The following is a 17,742-nucleotide window of genomic DNA, read 5'->3' as shown; positions in this document are numbered from 1 at the left end:
TACTATAGCATAAACATGCGCCAAGGCGAATAATGGGTTCTGCGCATGTCAATTGTGCTATAGTAACCAGTTTTAACATAAATGGTTACTATAGCATAATAAACATGCGCAGAGGCGACTAATAGGTTCTGCGCATGTTAATTGTGCTATAGTAACCAGTTTTATCGAAAAATAAAAAGGTCGAAAATTGGCCATTTTTTGGAAAAAAATCCCTGTACAATAGTACAGGGAAATTTTCTAAAAATGGCCGATTTTCGACCCTTTTATTTTTTGACATAAATGGTTACTATAGCATAATAAACATGCGCAAAGGCGAATAATGGGTTCTGCATTTCTACATAATATACAAATAAGCTACAAAGTAATTCAAGTTTAAATATAAACATTTAATTTTTATGCTATAATCATGAGTTTGTAATTGGAGTTTCTACAATGGCAAGTTGGTTGACTATCATTTTCATTTTGTTTACAAACAATGTTAATTAAAATAGCATAAACTAACAATGCAATTAATATATAATTATTGATAATCATATGAAGAATTAAAAACAAAATAATGAATGAAAAAATGTAATAGTATTTTAATAGTTCCAAAAAAATCGACACGACAGTTTAATATCTTAAAAATGGATTCATTAAAGTTACAAGAATTATTAATAATATCTATAAAAATGTATATCAAAAGTTTCAAAGTTAATATTAATATTTAATACTTCATTTTTATCATGTTGAAAAGTTATAAAATAGTAGCAAGGCCATATCTAGCACCTTTCTTTAACAGACATATTTTCCATAAATGTAAGAATTCATATATGCAACTATTATACATAGACATGTACACACTATAATCTGTAAAGCTCTGTCTACACTATAAAACTAGTGTGACAAAAAAAAAGTGGAATGTGACCAAATATTGTAGCGATATGACATCATCAATCGTGTCTATATATGGGCACATCACACTTTTTTTCACATAAAGTTTGAAAGTTTGATAGTGTGACAGAGCTTTTCAACTTATGCAATTCATTATATCTTTTAAAAACCAATGTTAATGTTAATATGCATTCCATATGGATGTCCTCCAGTTTTATGCCATATATGGATGTCATATAAACTACAATAATGCCAAATATGGATATAACATTAAGCAATATAGTATTTTTGTTATATAATATACACTATTTTAACGGAATATGTACAACATTTCTTTCTCACATGAACAGTTACATTTTCCATGACTTTTCATATGAATATTTATTACCTTTATAGCATGTCATTATAATTCTATTTGCAAAGTCATTATTAAAAAGTACAAACCAAATAGGAAATATTAATTTTAATTTTAATATTCACATTATTCATCTTATTAATATTTATAATGATGATAGTACAAACTGCACTGCAGCCAATCAACGGATGTGAAATCAGGATAGCTATATTTACAAACTTACTGATGGATTAATACAGGTCTATACTAGCCATGGCACTTGGGTTAAAAACACTAAACTACTAATGAACTTAAAATATTTATCTTCATTTATATTGTATTTAAAAATACAGTAAAATATTGGAGCCAAACAGTGGTTTAATAATCTCAGAATAAATATGTTTTATTTACAGAATAAAGACATATATTTGTGATTACAATAAAGGCAATAGATAAGGTAATTTAAAAAGTGAGGCACAATCAATTATAAAAAAACTGCATCACTTTATTCATGTGAGTTGTTGCTGTCCAATACATAATATAGCGAACTTTTAATTCAAGTTAAGCCGTTAATTTTCCTGCGATTTTTAACATCATTTCCCAGTTGAACATGATATTGTCACATTAATAGAACAATTGTTGATTATATGAAAGAATTGCAGCCTACTAGACAGATCGATGTGCGTAGCTAGGCGACTGACCGACTGCCCGCTTGCACTGACCTGTCCAATAAACGACAAAGTAATGGACCTTTGATTAATGATGGTAATTTCTCTCGTAGATGGCTTCTATCGTCACGACTTGACTGCACTGGCTCATTCACTCATGTACACATGTTTAATGCTTGCCTACAGTCGTACAAGTTTAAACAATAACTAATGTTTATTTATTTAACAACATATAAGAAACAAACAATTACAAAGAATATAAAAATACGAGTTAAAATCAGTTGCATGTTATATTTTAATTATATGTTAGTTATGATGTGCCCACGTTTAGTAATAATCATGTCATTGAATGCTGTATATATCTGATAGTAACATAATTTGTCTTGAATTAATGAAATCAGAATAAATATAAATAAATGCAAGTTGTCAGTATTCATGTTTTAAGTTTACCCCCCTAAGCCTAAGCAACTCTCCCAGACAATATTGACAGTGATTTTTATTTATAGTTTAACATGCTGAGTTGCTTGCCTTTTTTATTGTCAATTGTCAGGATAGAGAACAGTTAGTAAAGTAAATTCCTTACTAACGATAAACACAAGTTGACATTTTCAATCTGTGGTATTACCATCGTTCGTTAAATATGCATACTGTACTTATGTATAACTAAAAGCATTGCTCGCTAAACCTATATTTGTTCTGCTAATACTTCTGTTATTGTTTTTTAGTGTCCTTATGATGAACTGGTCATAATCCTAAGAATAAAACACTTTAGCTTATCATTTTATTTACTTCATACATTTTATCATAAAATTCCACTTAAACATTCAATCTTTGATTAAAATCATTCAAATTGAAAATTCTTAGTGAACAACATTAATTAAAACAGGAGACGAACGTATTAGAAAATATCAATATATGTTTTATATATACAGTATACATTAAAGATAAAAAATTACATTTTATATACATATTACCAACTAACTACTGTAATTAAAATACGGGTCAATTTTGAGGAGCTTAGGGAGTTGTATGCTTGAAAAATACACCTTATTTGGGAATCTAGGGGCTACACCCAGGATGCACTTTTACATTCATTCAATTTAAATCAATATTTGGGTTGTAGATATTGTACTACCTCCCTGGTAATCGTTTGCTCCGTAGTAAACTCAACAACATAATTATTCTTACAAAACTACATTTTCTGACTGCTTGACTCTACAAGATTGTTATGACTAAGTAAAGAGCATCGTCGGTGACATTCGATGACCTTCTCTAGTACGATGGTCTCCGTTTGAAATAGTACATTCATAACCCGAGGACAAAGAGTGATTTCAATTGCCTAATTACATGAATAACTCCACATAATGTTTTGAAACACATTTAGACACACCGGTAAATGAATATTGAAAATTACTACATGTTATCTTTGTTATTACAATACTTATGTCGCAACGGCTTATGTCGCAATGGCGCATCTCAGGCAATTGCACATTTAGTGAAACCCTGTATATTATTTACTGCTTAAATACGTTGTTCTATGCTGAGAGGGCGTGCTTGAAGTAACATCTGATATGCGATTTCAAAAGCTTGACCAAGCGTTAGGATAATCTCCGTTGCAACATCCTACAATAAAAAAAAAGATAGGAACTATGGTTTATACGATTAATTGATACTGAACTGGAACCTAACACGTAGAGAACATTACAATGAATCTTAATGGAGACGCTATCTTGCAGAGGCTCTCTTAAATGCTCGCAAAATTAATGCATAAACGTCTGCAATAATGAACAGTAAGAAAACATACTGAAGTACACTCAACGAAAAGAAAATAAACATTTATTAAACCATATAAGAACAGTGGCCTACAAAATGTTTAAAACTAACATTCAATAAATACTTGTAGTACTGTAGCATATACAGGTAGATTAGATATTTTTTTCACCTGTTACAACTGTTATTTTGAAAATTTAAATTTAATACCTTACACTTTCTATATTTCTTTAATACAGATTTATTAAAACTATGAATGTTTTTTTAAATTTAATTAAAATAATAATTATTCACTATTTTTATGACCTATATGAAAACTACGGCATATAATTATTTGTTTAATATACCATAATAATTGAAAAAAAAAACTGATTGAAAGACTGGATCCATTGACCCAGTTGAATTAATAATGAACGTTTCTCGGTCAAATATCATTAATCAAATGATAATGAAAACCAGCGACCTTCAGTCCCACCTGCTCACCCCTCTTTTAATAACATTCAAAATAATAACAATATTTCCACCAATCAGCACCACTTTCCCCACACAAAGAATGATTTAATATCAACAATAATTTGGAAGGCTCAATCAATCATAACATTTATAGGGGAAAGTATTTAAAAATTAAGATATGTTATTTCTGTATCTGTTGCTTTTGTTGTTGTTTTTCCGCCAGCTGGGATATGTGAGTGCGTTTTTTCTCCATGATGAAATTTAATACAATAAAAATATGGATTTAGAGGAGAAATTAATGAGAAGAATGTTCATGTTCTTGAAGAGTATGATGTTAGACTAGATACACATGATATGCGTTTCAATCATTTTTACATTTAAAATTTTATCCCATATAAAATTGGTGACTATAATGCTTATAGATTGTCTGCAAGGAAATTATCACTATGTTCTAGCAATATATGCTGCCAAATACGAGGTAATTGTCTGGGTGAATCCAACTTCAAATATCACGCTATGTCATGAAGCGTATCAGTGATAGTTTTACATTTACTCTCGGTCACTAAAATGTCTGCATAAGATTGAACATTCAGTTAGTTTTCTCGTAAAAAAAACATTTGATCATTATTTTCAACTTTTAAAATACATGCTCTATTTTGAAAAAGGTTATAGGAAGCTTTAGTCTTAATTTTTACTAGTTTTCCTGTCAAATTTTGACCTATCTTTTGTCCTAAACTCTTTCGTTCTTCGAGCGAGGTCAGTAAGTTTTTTCCTCATTAATTCTTTTAAACATTACAGATAAATAAGCGCGATTTGTTGTGCTGGCGATTGTAGCTTGACATTTATGCGTTGGCTTTTGTAAAAAGGAATTTTCATAGTTTATGTAAGCAAAGGTTAAAGAAAAACATCATTAATATTGGAATGTTGATAATATCTGAAAAGTTTAGAATAATCCAAATGAATTTCAGGAACAAAAAATATGTTATTTTAGCGAGTAATATTTTGTTTTTAGGTTGAAATGTTACTCTATCGAGTGCAAATTATTTTTATAATAGTCCCCAACAAGAATTGTCACACATCTGTTTGTAAGTGACAAGGTACAAATGACATGTAAGACACAAATTTTAATGGGTACCAAAGGCGCCGCTGATGGGAACGAAGCCTTTCTTGGAACATCTGGGGTACGTTGTCTGGCGACCTACCATCACAAATCAAACAATATACTAGGTCTATACATCTGTTGTGAACATGTAGGTTACATCTAGGATACACTACACCCTACAATATTTGTTATATTCTTATTAAAATGTAACTAGCTGATTATTCACTGTTGTTGGAATAATACATGGTGCTGGCTTAAATTGTTAATCAATAATTAACTGTAGTGGTACTGTACTGTTAATTGTCACTATAGCTAGCTAATTGCAATCTCCTGCTTCTAGTTCAAGTTGTTATCCTTGGTATTCATCTAATACGGTAGGCCTACCTATTTTTAGATTTGTATTAAATAATATCCAGCAAAATGGAGATATTTAGGTTTGTATTTGATTAATATTAACTTTTCTTTGTTCTATCAGTTTATGTGTTATAAGTAAATTGTTGGTTTAGTATCATTCCATTATTAAATCTCTTCATTAAATTTGTTCTTTTCTATGTTTGTATTGTAAGCTAATACTTTCTTGGCAAAAGTCTAAAACAGATGTTTTTTTGTTTAAATGATAGAAAATAAATCTATAACTCAAGGTTTTGCATATAATCCTAGCCTAGAATAACCCAAAGGTAGGCATTCCTATGGGTAAGAAGATAAACATTAAATACACAAGGGAAACAGAACAACATGAATACATTGTGAGAAAGGACTTATCCTGGCTTTGTTCAGTTCATTCAAAAGAAACAAAAGTCAGCAATTCATGCTAAAAAATAATCAACAGTGAGTGAGATTGATTTTGAAGTTTTTAAATTCATGTATTGGTGCAAACAATTTCGACGAGGTTATTTATAAGAATGACGATTGGTTCGTTTGATGATTGTGGCAGACCGCAGACGCGATTAACAGGTGGTCTATCGTCCATTCACATGGTCTGGGGAGAAGTATAATGTTTAAGCTTAAGATTCTGATCGCACGGAAATGACTTCAGTTCAGGGAATCAACTAAGATTGCTGGTGTCATGTCAAGGGTATGCTGCCCTCTAGGGATGATGGACATTTTAAGACTTCATGTCCATGCACACATGTTGAGATGTGTTTGGGGCTAATTGACTTATGGGTAATGTCAGATTTAAAGCACCAATCTGGTTTTTAGATCAGCATTAACGGACATGAATAGTATTAAGCTGCATTTCATAGAAACATAACTGAAGTCTGACAATTTGAATAATATTAAATTTGAATTCAATATGACATAAACTCAAGATTATCTCAAGAACAATACACTGTTAAATGTTGCAGTTTATACTTACTAAGAAAAAAAAGAATACATTTAATTTTGTATGCCAAGTAATTCATATAATTATTTTGAAAAATATTCAAATATAAACACAAAAACAGCATAAAGAAATAATGAACGAATAAGACAAGACAAGAACCTCTAACCCCTCCCCCTTTAACAAATATTAAATAACATAAAAAAACATTTGTTTTGTTAGAAATTAACGACAAGTGTACACACGTAACTAAAAATGAAAATGACAGCGTTTAAAGATCAAAGGTCACGACTGGCATTAATAGCACAATTATCGCCCGTAGTCTTTGATCAGCCCACTCAGTTAGTTCAGCTTTCACGATAATACTCGGTTTTAAGCCGTGAATTTATAAATTATGATCCAGATTATATATAGAAAAATTAAAATTAATGAAAATGAAGTCAATGGATTTGTTTTATCTGCGAGTTCAATATCCTTAAAAAGCGCCTGAAGGCTTTAACATGGATAGCATTTTAAGTTGTTTTTTGAAGGAGTGAATGTCGCTATGTGATGTAATCAATGGTTGAACTAAGTACCGTGATACTGACTTATGACAGTTGCTGTGGGCAATCAAGCATGAACACTCGAATATAACGATTTGGCTTAATACAAAAGTGACGATACTGGCCAGGCTTTATTAAGGTTAAGAGACTTGGGTGTATTGAAGTATCTGGCTGCTTCTGTGCATATTTGAATTTTATAGTTATTATCAAGTGAGTTTGAATAAGGCCCTAGTTCTGTCATTTTGTCACCATCTTAAGCCCTTTGTAAGTGTACTAAATAGACCAGTTGCTAGCATACAATGCCAACCTAAAGGCTAGAAAACTGACCCTAATGTTTGCCAGCAGAATAGTTGCATACTACCAGTTGCAAGCACAAGGAATGTAGGCTAGAAAACCCACTTTTAACTAGCCTAGAGGTGTTGGGAGAGGAAAAACACAAATGATTATAGAAAAATGCTTTGAGACAAAACAAAATAAAAATTCTTACCACATTCTTAACGTTGAAAACATGACAATAATGTCGATCACTCTCGCTGTCTTTCGTTATGTAAGCAAATGTCTTTAAATCAATGGCATCTTGTGCTGCGCACGAGATGTTCCGAATCTCGTGTTCTGTTATCACCATCTGAAAAATTAAAATTTAATAATTTTTAGATTGTTAGTTTATCTAAACAAAAAAGGCAAATCCAAAATGAGATGGAGAGAAGACCTGAGAAAATATAAAAACAACTGGTTGGAAATGTCCTGCCAAATCCTGAAGAAGACGTTTATCTCTTATATTGAGAGTTACCATTAAAAATACTGCAGAATATCAGAATTTTATTTCATTATTATTGCAATTGTTATTACTATTCTTTCATTAACAATATTATAATTATAATAATTATAATAATTATACGTTTCAAAGACAAAGAAAATGCAATCATTAAAAGTAATTATCAAATTATTTACTCAATTACAAGTTTCCAAGAAAAAAAATTACATTATGAAATCTGAATGCTCAATAAATGCCTGATTGAGATAACTATATTTGGACATGAATTAATTGCGATTTTCCAATATGAATTATAATTTATCTTCCGTAATAAGTGGAAAAATCGTTCAATCAAGCGTTAACAAGTTGACTTAACCTGGCCAATTTTGTTCCTGTCTGAGAGAGAGTTTGAGAATTAAGGTTGGTAATTACGACATAAGGTTTGTATAAAGAACGAAACAAGAATTTATCATTTAAATAAATATTGATTTCCTTTAAATTCCTTAAAAAAAATGTTGAGAAGCTTAATGGTGAAATAGAAGAGTGTACGACGAAAAGGCATAGTTCAAGTCATGTCAATTACTCTTAGTTTTGTGTTTTTACTGCGCTTTTTAAATACTTTTACAGTTTTTTCCAAGTTGAAATTCTATGCATTTATACGACTTTTATCACTACTTTTCCCAGTGATTTAAATTTCAAGAAATAAAAAAATCAAGAACGTAAAAAAAACAAAGAACTTTAATACAAATATTGGACATTTTTAAATAAAAAGAAAGTCTGTCTATAAAATATCTAAATTACTTCTTTTACTGCATCATTAAAATTACTAACAGTCGTTAGTAGAGACACAGATGTTGAAATATTATTTCATATCAACTATCCCATTATAACCTCCTTAAAGCGTCATTGTCAGAGAAAATATAAAAATGATTGCTCATGATGTTATAGACGAGATCAAATTTCACCTGATGATGAGTAAAATGATTTGTCATTAATGCGATATGGCAGCGTATATGAGCGGCTGATTGATTGATTGACAGGCGGGAAATTCACTGATAGATTTATGACGTAACGTAACTTCTCACCCGATAAAAAATGTTTGATTACTGAAGTAGTGAATTTGGATTTATTCAGTGAATGATATATTAATGATGATCTCAGTGTGAAGAATTGGTTATAGATTACAGAAGAGAATAAAGAGAAATGAGAGGAGACATAGAAGGAAGAAATGGAATTAAAGTAATGTTTGGGACAGGGTTACCTTCATACATCTCAGCTCCTGTTTTAGTTGACATAAAGAACCCCCAGGCAAAGTTGGAAGTAGTTATCTGTTTTGTCCACTTAAAGACAAAGGCTATTACCCCACATTTACACAAACATTAAAAATATTTCCAATTTATGTGTCACTCATTGATGAACTACAGTAGCGTTAATGCATCATACAATATGAACAAGTTACTTCATCTCTGTCTACACCAGCAAACTTTATGTGACAAAAAAAATGTGATGTGCCCATATATGGACATGATGATGTCATATCACTACCATATTTGGGCATATCACTACCATATATGGGCACCTAAAACTAGTTAAGTGTAGACAAAGCTTAAGGATTTAGAATGGAATGAAGGAAAAGAAAAAAAGGAAGGAAAAGAAAAAAAGGAAGGAAAAGAAAAAAAGGAAGGAAAAGAAAAAAAAGAAGGAAAAGAAAAAAAGGAAGGAAAAGAAAAAAAGGAAGAAAAAGAAAAAAAGGAAGGAAAAGAAAAAAAGGAAGGAAAAGAAAAAAAGGAAGGAAAAGAAAAAAAGGGAGGAAAGAAAGGCATCTTTATATTTTTGTTATCTTTATGTTCATTGGGCGTTATCAAAGGCTAGTTACCAAAGGAACCAGAGTAACACAGAACCAACTCTCATCTAAAAACCGATGCACTACTATAACTAATACTTAGTAACAAAAATGGAGTAAGTAATAATAAAAACACCAAAGTAGCGTTAGAATTGAACCAAGTTTACAAGTATCTACAACACTGTGATATACTTCTATATGATTATATACACAAAATAGTAATAAAGATATAAAAATTCATCTCAAAATGATCTTTACGTTTCCTAATCTGACCCACATCTAGGTTCATCTAATATTACAAGGGAAATATCAGATACAAATGCATTTCATTTAGATGTATTTATTTATTAATGAAATATGTACATGTGCCAGAAATAAAAAAAAATAACACGTCAAAAGAAACAGTAGCCTTGTGGTTACCTTACGAACAAACTCCCTCAGTGGTTTGTCTGTGGTCACTAATTGCCTTGCAACAACTTAATAAAATACAAGAACGTAATAGCACGTCCCAGTACGGTATAAAGTTCTCACCTTCGATTTCGCATCTATGAATTTGACGCCCAAGTAGTTAATAGATAACGTGATAGTGGGAACCTTCTGTAAGCTTCTGGCCGACTTCCGTAACTTGACGCACGCATCACGCGTCGATTCTGTTCCCTTTACTTCTTTGATTAAAGTTGAGCCTAAATACTGGACAAATTAAAAGAGAGGAAATGCGTCAAATTGATGGATATTTCAATGATGATGATGAATTTAGATGTCACAACAGATTGGATATTGAAAGATTATTCTTGTTTTCTTAAACTAAATAATAATTATAAAGAACTTTCAAACATAGTAAAAAACATCATTGTCATCTTTATAATTGTAGCTTTACGTAAGAGAGATGAAGTTTAAAATTGGTTAGAGGTGGTTTTCCATAAATTTCAGGTAGGTCAAGAATTAACCTAAATCAGATTTAAGGTCAAAATATTTGACTAGAGTAAAACCCCTACTTGGGACACCCTTAATCATGGGACACCCCTATTAAGGAGACAATTTTACACAAATGAATAAGATAAATGCATGTTATAACACTACAGCCAACACTATTCAGGGGACACCTCCTTTAATTAGTGGGTCTTGAAGGTGCTGCCTGTATTATCATTTGAACATATACTTACATAAGCCGTATAATTACAGCAGCCTTTGATTAAAACCTCAGGTTTATGTTTCCAGTCCGGTACATTGCTAGAATGCAGCTTAGCCTAGACAACAAGAAAAAAGTGAAACAACTTATAAAATAATGATTTGTTCCAATTTTTTTATAGATTTGATTGACATATTATGCTTATCTGCAAATTACTGAACCGTGACACAAATTAGCAGCCTATGTTTGGCCAAGTGTAGTAAATTTAGAAAACGTTTAGTAATTTTGTCCCAAATGAGTAGTTTTTTTGGAAAGTAATTGTGTTTTTCCCTATGAATCATAAGATTTGGTAAGAAAATAGAGTCATGTTGAAGTAGATTTTCATGATGGTGGTTTGTTTTCTCCCCACCGACAATGTAACTCAGCACTTTGCATGATTCACTAAGACTTGACAAACCCCAGTTGAGTAAAAAAAACCTCTAACTAACTCACAAACAATTTGATTAAAAAATCAATTTATTATCTGGTAAGTTTAAAACATCAATCATTTGATTGAAAATAACAACTATCAATTCTTTATTCAATTCTAATAAAATGTTATTTAAAATATCTATAAAAAATAAATTAAATTATATTTTAAAAAGCATATTAGTGATACATAGCATGCATACAAACAATAGTATTATCATGTGGGATAGTAACTTTCTTTTTTCACATATTTTCACTATAATATTGATTCAGATTATAATTGGTCAAAAAAACGTTTGTCTTGGTTAAATTGAGGGGGCTATAACAGAAATTATAAATAAAATGTGCCATAAGTTTAATGTGAGAATTGTGTAAAAACCATGCATGAATGTTTTGGTTTAGCCTCTGGCAAATGAGCAAAAGACATGCTTCCAAGCATTTATCTAAGTGACTCAGAAAAAACACTATTAAACTTGCTTGCTCTACAGTAAAGTAGCTGTGAGTGAGTGGCCGAGAGGTTAAGACAGTGGAACCATAATTACTTAGCCATAAGATTGGCAAAAGTTCAAGGCTCACTTGCTCCATGGTTCTATAGGTAGAACGAGTATTCTCGGATAAGGACTATAAACCGTAGGTCCAGTGTACACATCTAGCACATGTGCATGTACTAGTTCACACACACAGCCACTGTGCAATTGGGACTGGACTGTTTTTGAGAAGTTAAGCTGGTTCCCACTAGCGACACAATGCAAGGACGTAACGCAACGCAAGTGAATTGACCAATCACAAGCGATGGCTTATTCGCTTGTGATTGCTAACTGTCTATAACTTTGCTTGTCATTGGTTAAAACGCTTGCGTTGCGTTCTAGTGGGAACCAAGCTTTAGTGAGAAGTTGAATAAATAAATAAAGTACCGTAACTAAAAATTAAAAACAAACCTTTTGTTCTGAGGGTAACGTGGGTAGCCTTCTGTCGTGCATTGCACTATGGTGGACTTTTCCATTTGTTGATGGATGAATGTTACTATTCACTTCTGTAATAACAGGTAATACCTCTTGATAAATGTTCTCTTCCTGTAACTTTTCCAAATTACGATCATTCACGCTAGAAACTGTTTGAATATTATCCGTAATGTTTGCTACTTCTCTATTTGTGTCCAGTTCTATTAATATCTCTTGAGATGTTGGTCTATTTGCATTGCTTGCTGGAATTTTTTGACATGAAGGCTGGTTTGCATTGCATGATGGGTTACTATTGGCTTCTGAGATTGATGCATTTGACTCCCTTTTTAAAGAAGTTACTTTTGAATAGTCTTTGTAAAGGTTAATGTCCAGACAAGGAGACTGGTGCACGGTCAGTTGACCGCTATCTGATTCTATATGCATTCCTAAATGCTGCAACACAAATTAAAAAAACAATCGTAATAGTAAAATAACTAAACTAGTAAATAAGAATGGCCCTAATTGCCGATGGGACAAAAGAGGATTAACTAATGATCGAACCTGTGTGAATTGTTCTATAGCAGTTTGTTTACTGTTTAACCGGTTTATGCAATTATCTAGCAAGCTTTTTTTGGTAATCAAACACACTGTTTATTGCGATGAATACCTGAAAACATTTATATTGAAACTAAATTCATACTTACTGCAGTAACAAAATAGTTACTGCAGTATCTTCAGTAGAATAATGTTGACATGGTACCCAACACAGTTAAATATCATTCATATTGAGAAATATTTCAATTAAGCAATATGATGGCATACAATGTGACAGCGCATAGTGACATATACAAAAAGTAAATACATTTTACAAGTCAGTTAGGTATGCTGTGGGCCTTCAAATCTGACAAACACATCTACAACGTACAAATAATTTGCCAACAGACTCGCCAATAACATGTTACATAATTTTCATAAAATATAAATTTAGTATTAAGACAAAGTAGGAAACAAGAACCTTTCGATTTTAATTTGAAACGTAATAATATAACTTGAGATATTTTGTCACCGGAAAACTACAGTGTATCACGTTACGTGCCAAGTAAGATCGCTTGACGCGTGAAGGCTCGAGGGCGCTTTATCAATAACACAACTGTCTGAATGAATGTTAGTTGTTGCTAATGTTGTTGCTATGGAAATATTCATCATTACAAAAATATTTTTCTTATTAGATAATCATCTCTTTCATGATGAATACGTTTCTAATTTTAATCATTTCATGTTTTCTCATCATTGTGATAATAAATTGGTAGCAATAGGAATGTATAGTAAGTAAAGATTTTAAATCTAGGGTAATTTACCAAAATAATTTCTATTTATAGATATTCATTAATGTATTGGGATGTACTTTTGACACTTCAATAATTCCAAACACATATTTGATTGTTAATATGTAATAACAATAATAATTCAGGTTTATAAAGTGCATCATACTAAATGCTAATAATAATAACATGTTTGGCTTATATAACACATGCAAAAGTTCAACAATAAAAACAAGATTCCGGGAAAGGCAAAGTTTAAAAAGTTAGTTTTTAATAAAGCCAACTTAAAATTAGCAACTTAAGCTGCCTGATGGGATAGAAATTGGAAAACTTGGAAGACAATGGCCGTATTCACCAATCACACTTAAGTGAAAACTTTCCTTTAATTTTAAATATTTCCTTAAATTGTGTTCACTTAGATAGAGCATTTTTCTTAATTTTAAGGGCATATCCTTAGTTTAAGTGTGAATGGTGAATACAGTCACAGAGGCCCTCCCCTCTAAAATACATCACAGATGAATTTTGCATGGATGAATTAATTCATTGTGAAATAAAAGCTAGTGAGAAATTATTAAGTATTTATTAATCAGCTACTTCTGACTTTATTTAATTTCAGACATTTGTTGACAAAACATTTTTTTAAAATATTTTCTGTAGATTGTTCAGCACTTAGAGGCAATATGCACTATATTAAATTATCTTATTTATTATACATATATTATGTATTATCATTATTATTATAATTATAACTTACAAGATCTGTGGGTATTGCAAGATGGTGTTCAGTACTTTTATCTGCTGTTTGTAACTCATTACTGTTTATTGCATTTGAACAGGTATACTTGCGGTTGTTGCCTAACGATGCAAGGATTCTTTTCCTGTGACCAACCATGTTTATTTTCAAAACCTGAAAACATTAAGAATTATTCTAATGTATGTCCTTAAAAAAATACATATAATATAATAAATATAATTGCACAGATGACTAAATTGCATTGATGAAGGGATAGTGTTGCTCGAAAGCTCTGCTCATTTTTCTGGCTGTTTTACTTTATCGTTTTGATTTAGCTTTCTACTTATTTTATTTTGTATCTCCATTGAGATCCAGCCAGTGATACCCACAGCATTGTCATTTTTCAGTAATCTGCCTTTAGATTAATAATATTATAATATACAATGCAAGGAGCTATGTACAGGTGGTACTTGCTACACTTTTATGTATATTGTTATATCCAACAGCGAGCACAAACTTGCCAATTACAGGATGGAACTATTTTAAACTTTTTCATGATTATAAATTAAGTTTTACTTGAGGCTTAGGGAGTGGAGTTGAATGAGTCGTGAGTTACAACCCTGGCACTAGGTCAGGATTGAACCCTGGCACTAGGTCAGAATTGAACCCTACTCCACTAGAATACAAAGTAAAAAAGTAATCCACATTTAGGTTTTTAGGTTGGTCCCTTGTAAGAGGCTCTAGTGTACAGATTCTACCTACATTTACTAACTCAAACTCCCACAGCTGCCTAGCCCTGTCCATTGTCAATATTCCACTGTCTATAAAGGTTGATATGTAGTCAATAAGAAGCAGACTACGTAGCCAATCCTGCAGGTTAAACGAATCATCATCACCTAAAAAAACATAACAAAATGTATTTAAGTTATAAATATTATATGTGAAAACACAGGCCAAATTGAATTTGAGAATTCATTGAAGGGTTGGACAAATTTCACTTATATTATATGCTACTGTATATGCCATCATTTTCGCTTACAGAGCCATTAAGCATAGTCACTCAACCAGTAGCACATCAAAATAGATATGTCAAAGGTCAAACCTGTTTGATTAATCAGGTTAGATATGTGTCTTTATATAAACGTTTAGACAATCAGAGATGAAAAACAACTTCAAAATGACAGGTAGGCTTGAGATTGATGCTTAAGGCAGAAAAACTACATTTAATCATCACCTCTTTGAATTTGAATAATTAGAATTTGATTTCTAAAAGTTTCAAATCATGAAAGGAATGAGGTCAAAGTTCACTCCAGATTTACAAAACAACAGAAATGAAGTACATTGTTCATAAACCAATTTACCAATCTCTATCCGTCAGGCTATCAATCGCTTATTTTAAGACTGCTTTGAAAACTCGCCTTTTTAAATCTTTTTTTCTCTCGTAGTTTTCTGATTTCTTTTTTAAAGTGCATTGACCAATCTCTATCTGTCAGGCTATCAATCGCTTATTTTAAGACTGCTCTGAAAACTTGCCTTTTTAAATATTTTTTTTTCTCACGTAGTTTTCCGATTTCTTTTTTAAAGTGCATAGAGGCTTTGCTAAATACACTATATAAGTCCCACTTATTATTATTATTATAATAAATGTCAGTAGGACCATATGTAGGAGTATTAAATAATTCAATGTTGAATTGAATGTTTAAATTGTGGCACTGTAGGAGTTCTTTATTCAAAAGGCACTAGTTTTTCAGTAGTGCACTATGAGACTTTACCTATAGGTTTGATATCTTGAAGTTGCTTAGTAGCTGCTAATATTATATTACGGTGCTGAGCATCTAGAATACCAATGTCTTGTAAGTCTTGATCTTCTACGATATCACCACCCTAAAACATATCATAAACAATAATAAATTCATTGAATGATTTCATTATTAAAATCTAAATTATTAAATCAATAATCAGTCCAGGTAACTAAAACATACTGATTAAAAAAAGCTTTATTCAAAAATTAAAAAAAAAAACCATCATAATGTGATATTAGTAAATTTCTATATAGCGCCCTCACTTTAAAGAACACAGTCCTGATTACACTTCAGGCCTTAGCTCTGTCAATTCTATCAAACTTTATGTGACAAAAAATGTGATGTGCCAATATATGGACATGATGATGTCATATCACATCCATCCATATTTGGGCACATCACACTAGTTTGATAATGTAGACAGAGCTTAAGTCATTGTGTAAGTTGGTGTGTGAACATTCATAGAAGAAAAGGGTTAATATAATTTGATTAAACTTACCATAAAATCTAGATTATCAAAACCATTAGCTACCATGGTGTTTTCATACTGTTGTAAGTTGAGCGTTTCAAGCCAACCACTCACACTCAAAGCTGGCATTGACCCTAAAAATATTGACAACAAAAATATTAATTCAATTTATTTATTTCTATCAAGTTATTTAAAAGAAAACGTACCTTCAAAATTGTGAAAATAAAATATATGTTTGGATGAGCTTCAATCTTACTTTGTGAAGCACAAAATATGTTATAAAATTCCTTTAAATTTATTAAGGTAGCCATAGTATTAGAATTGATTGTCAATGATAACAATTGTATGCAAGTGTTTATATCTATTCTTAATGTTGACGTGTGACTGTGTGTGTGAAGTGTCCCCCTTTTAAGTTTGAAAGTCCTTGTTGACCGTCATGGTAGGCCTGGTTGACCATTATGGTAGGCCTTGTTGACCGATAAGGTAGGCCTTGCTTTTTGACACTGACCATGATTGAAGAACCTACAAGGGGTATTGAGGTACATGAGTAAGCTATTGTTTCCTATTCTTAGCCTATTCTTCAGTTGAAAATGACCATTCCATTCCGCCCTTAGTTACAATACATGTTAATACAATTAATAGGTGTTTAAAATAAAGTAGTATTTTCTCTCATTGCTACATCCATTTGATGGCATGTAAAGCAGGCACTAAACTATGATAAACAGCATGGAGATTTTCTAATGATGTGCTAGACATGTTAGGTGCTGACATATAAATTGTATAGGTCCATAGACACTGGCATATGAATTATTTAGGCCCATAGATGCTGGCATATGAATTATTTAGGCCCATAGATACTGGCATATAAATTATATAGGCTCATAGACGCTGGCATATGAATTCTATAGGCCCATATACGCTGGTATATGAATTATTTAGGCCCATAGACACTGGCATATGAATTATTTAGGCCCATAGATGCTGGCATATGAATTATTTAGGCCCATAGATACTGGCATATAAATTATATAGGCCCATAGACGCTGGCATATGAATTCTATAGGCCCATATACGCTGGTATATGAATTATATAGGCCCATAGACGCTGGCAAATGAATTCTATAGGTCCATAGACGCTGGCATATGAATTCTATAGGCCCATAGACGCTGGCATATCAATTCTATAGGCCCATAGACGCTGGCATATGAATTCTATAG

General features: G+C 31.6%; 1 protein-coding gene across 4 annotated transcripts in view; it reads right to left on the bottom strand.

The window, feature by feature from the left end:
* Positions 1-607: 607 nt before the first annotated feature.
* LOC140054623 (uncharacterized) overlaps positions 608-17,742 on the bottom strand; it is an 85,790-nt gene continuing 68,655 nt past the window's right edge. For all 4 annotated transcript variants that reach the window (XM_072099683.1, XM_072099686.1, XM_072099684.1 and 1 more), the window contains 9 exons: positions 16,555-16,658; positions 16,026-16,137; positions 15,016-15,149; positions 14,275-14,427; positions 12,196-12,651; positions 10,824-10,907; positions 10,192-10,350; positions 7,551-7,688; positions 608-3,498 (listed from right to left, as the gene is read on the bottom strand). In XM_072099683.1, coding sequence (XP_071955784.1) covers positions 3,397-3,498; positions 7,551-7,688; positions 10,192-10,350; positions 10,824-10,907; positions 12,196-12,651; positions 14,275-14,427; positions 15,016-15,149; positions 16,026-16,137; positions 16,555-16,658 — 1,442 coding nt within the window. In that variant the 3' untranslated portion in view covers positions 608-3,396. The remainder of the gene's footprint in view (positions 3,499-7,550; positions 7,689-10,191; positions 10,351-10,823; positions 10,908-12,195; positions 12,652-14,274; positions 14,428-15,015; positions 15,150-16,025; positions 16,138-16,554; positions 16,659-17,742) is intronic.

The sequence above is a fragment of the Antedon mediterranea genome, chromosome 7 (assembly GCF_964355755.1).
Source record: "Antedon mediterranea chromosome 7, ecAntMedi1.1, whole genome shotgun sequence".
NCBI classification, from domain to species: Eukaryota; Metazoa; Echinodermata; class Crinoidea; order Comatulida; family Antedonidae; genus Antedon; species Antedon mediterranea.
The sequence above is the reverse complement of the archived record's forward strand: the minus strand, read 5'-3'. Positions and strand labels throughout refer to the sequence as shown.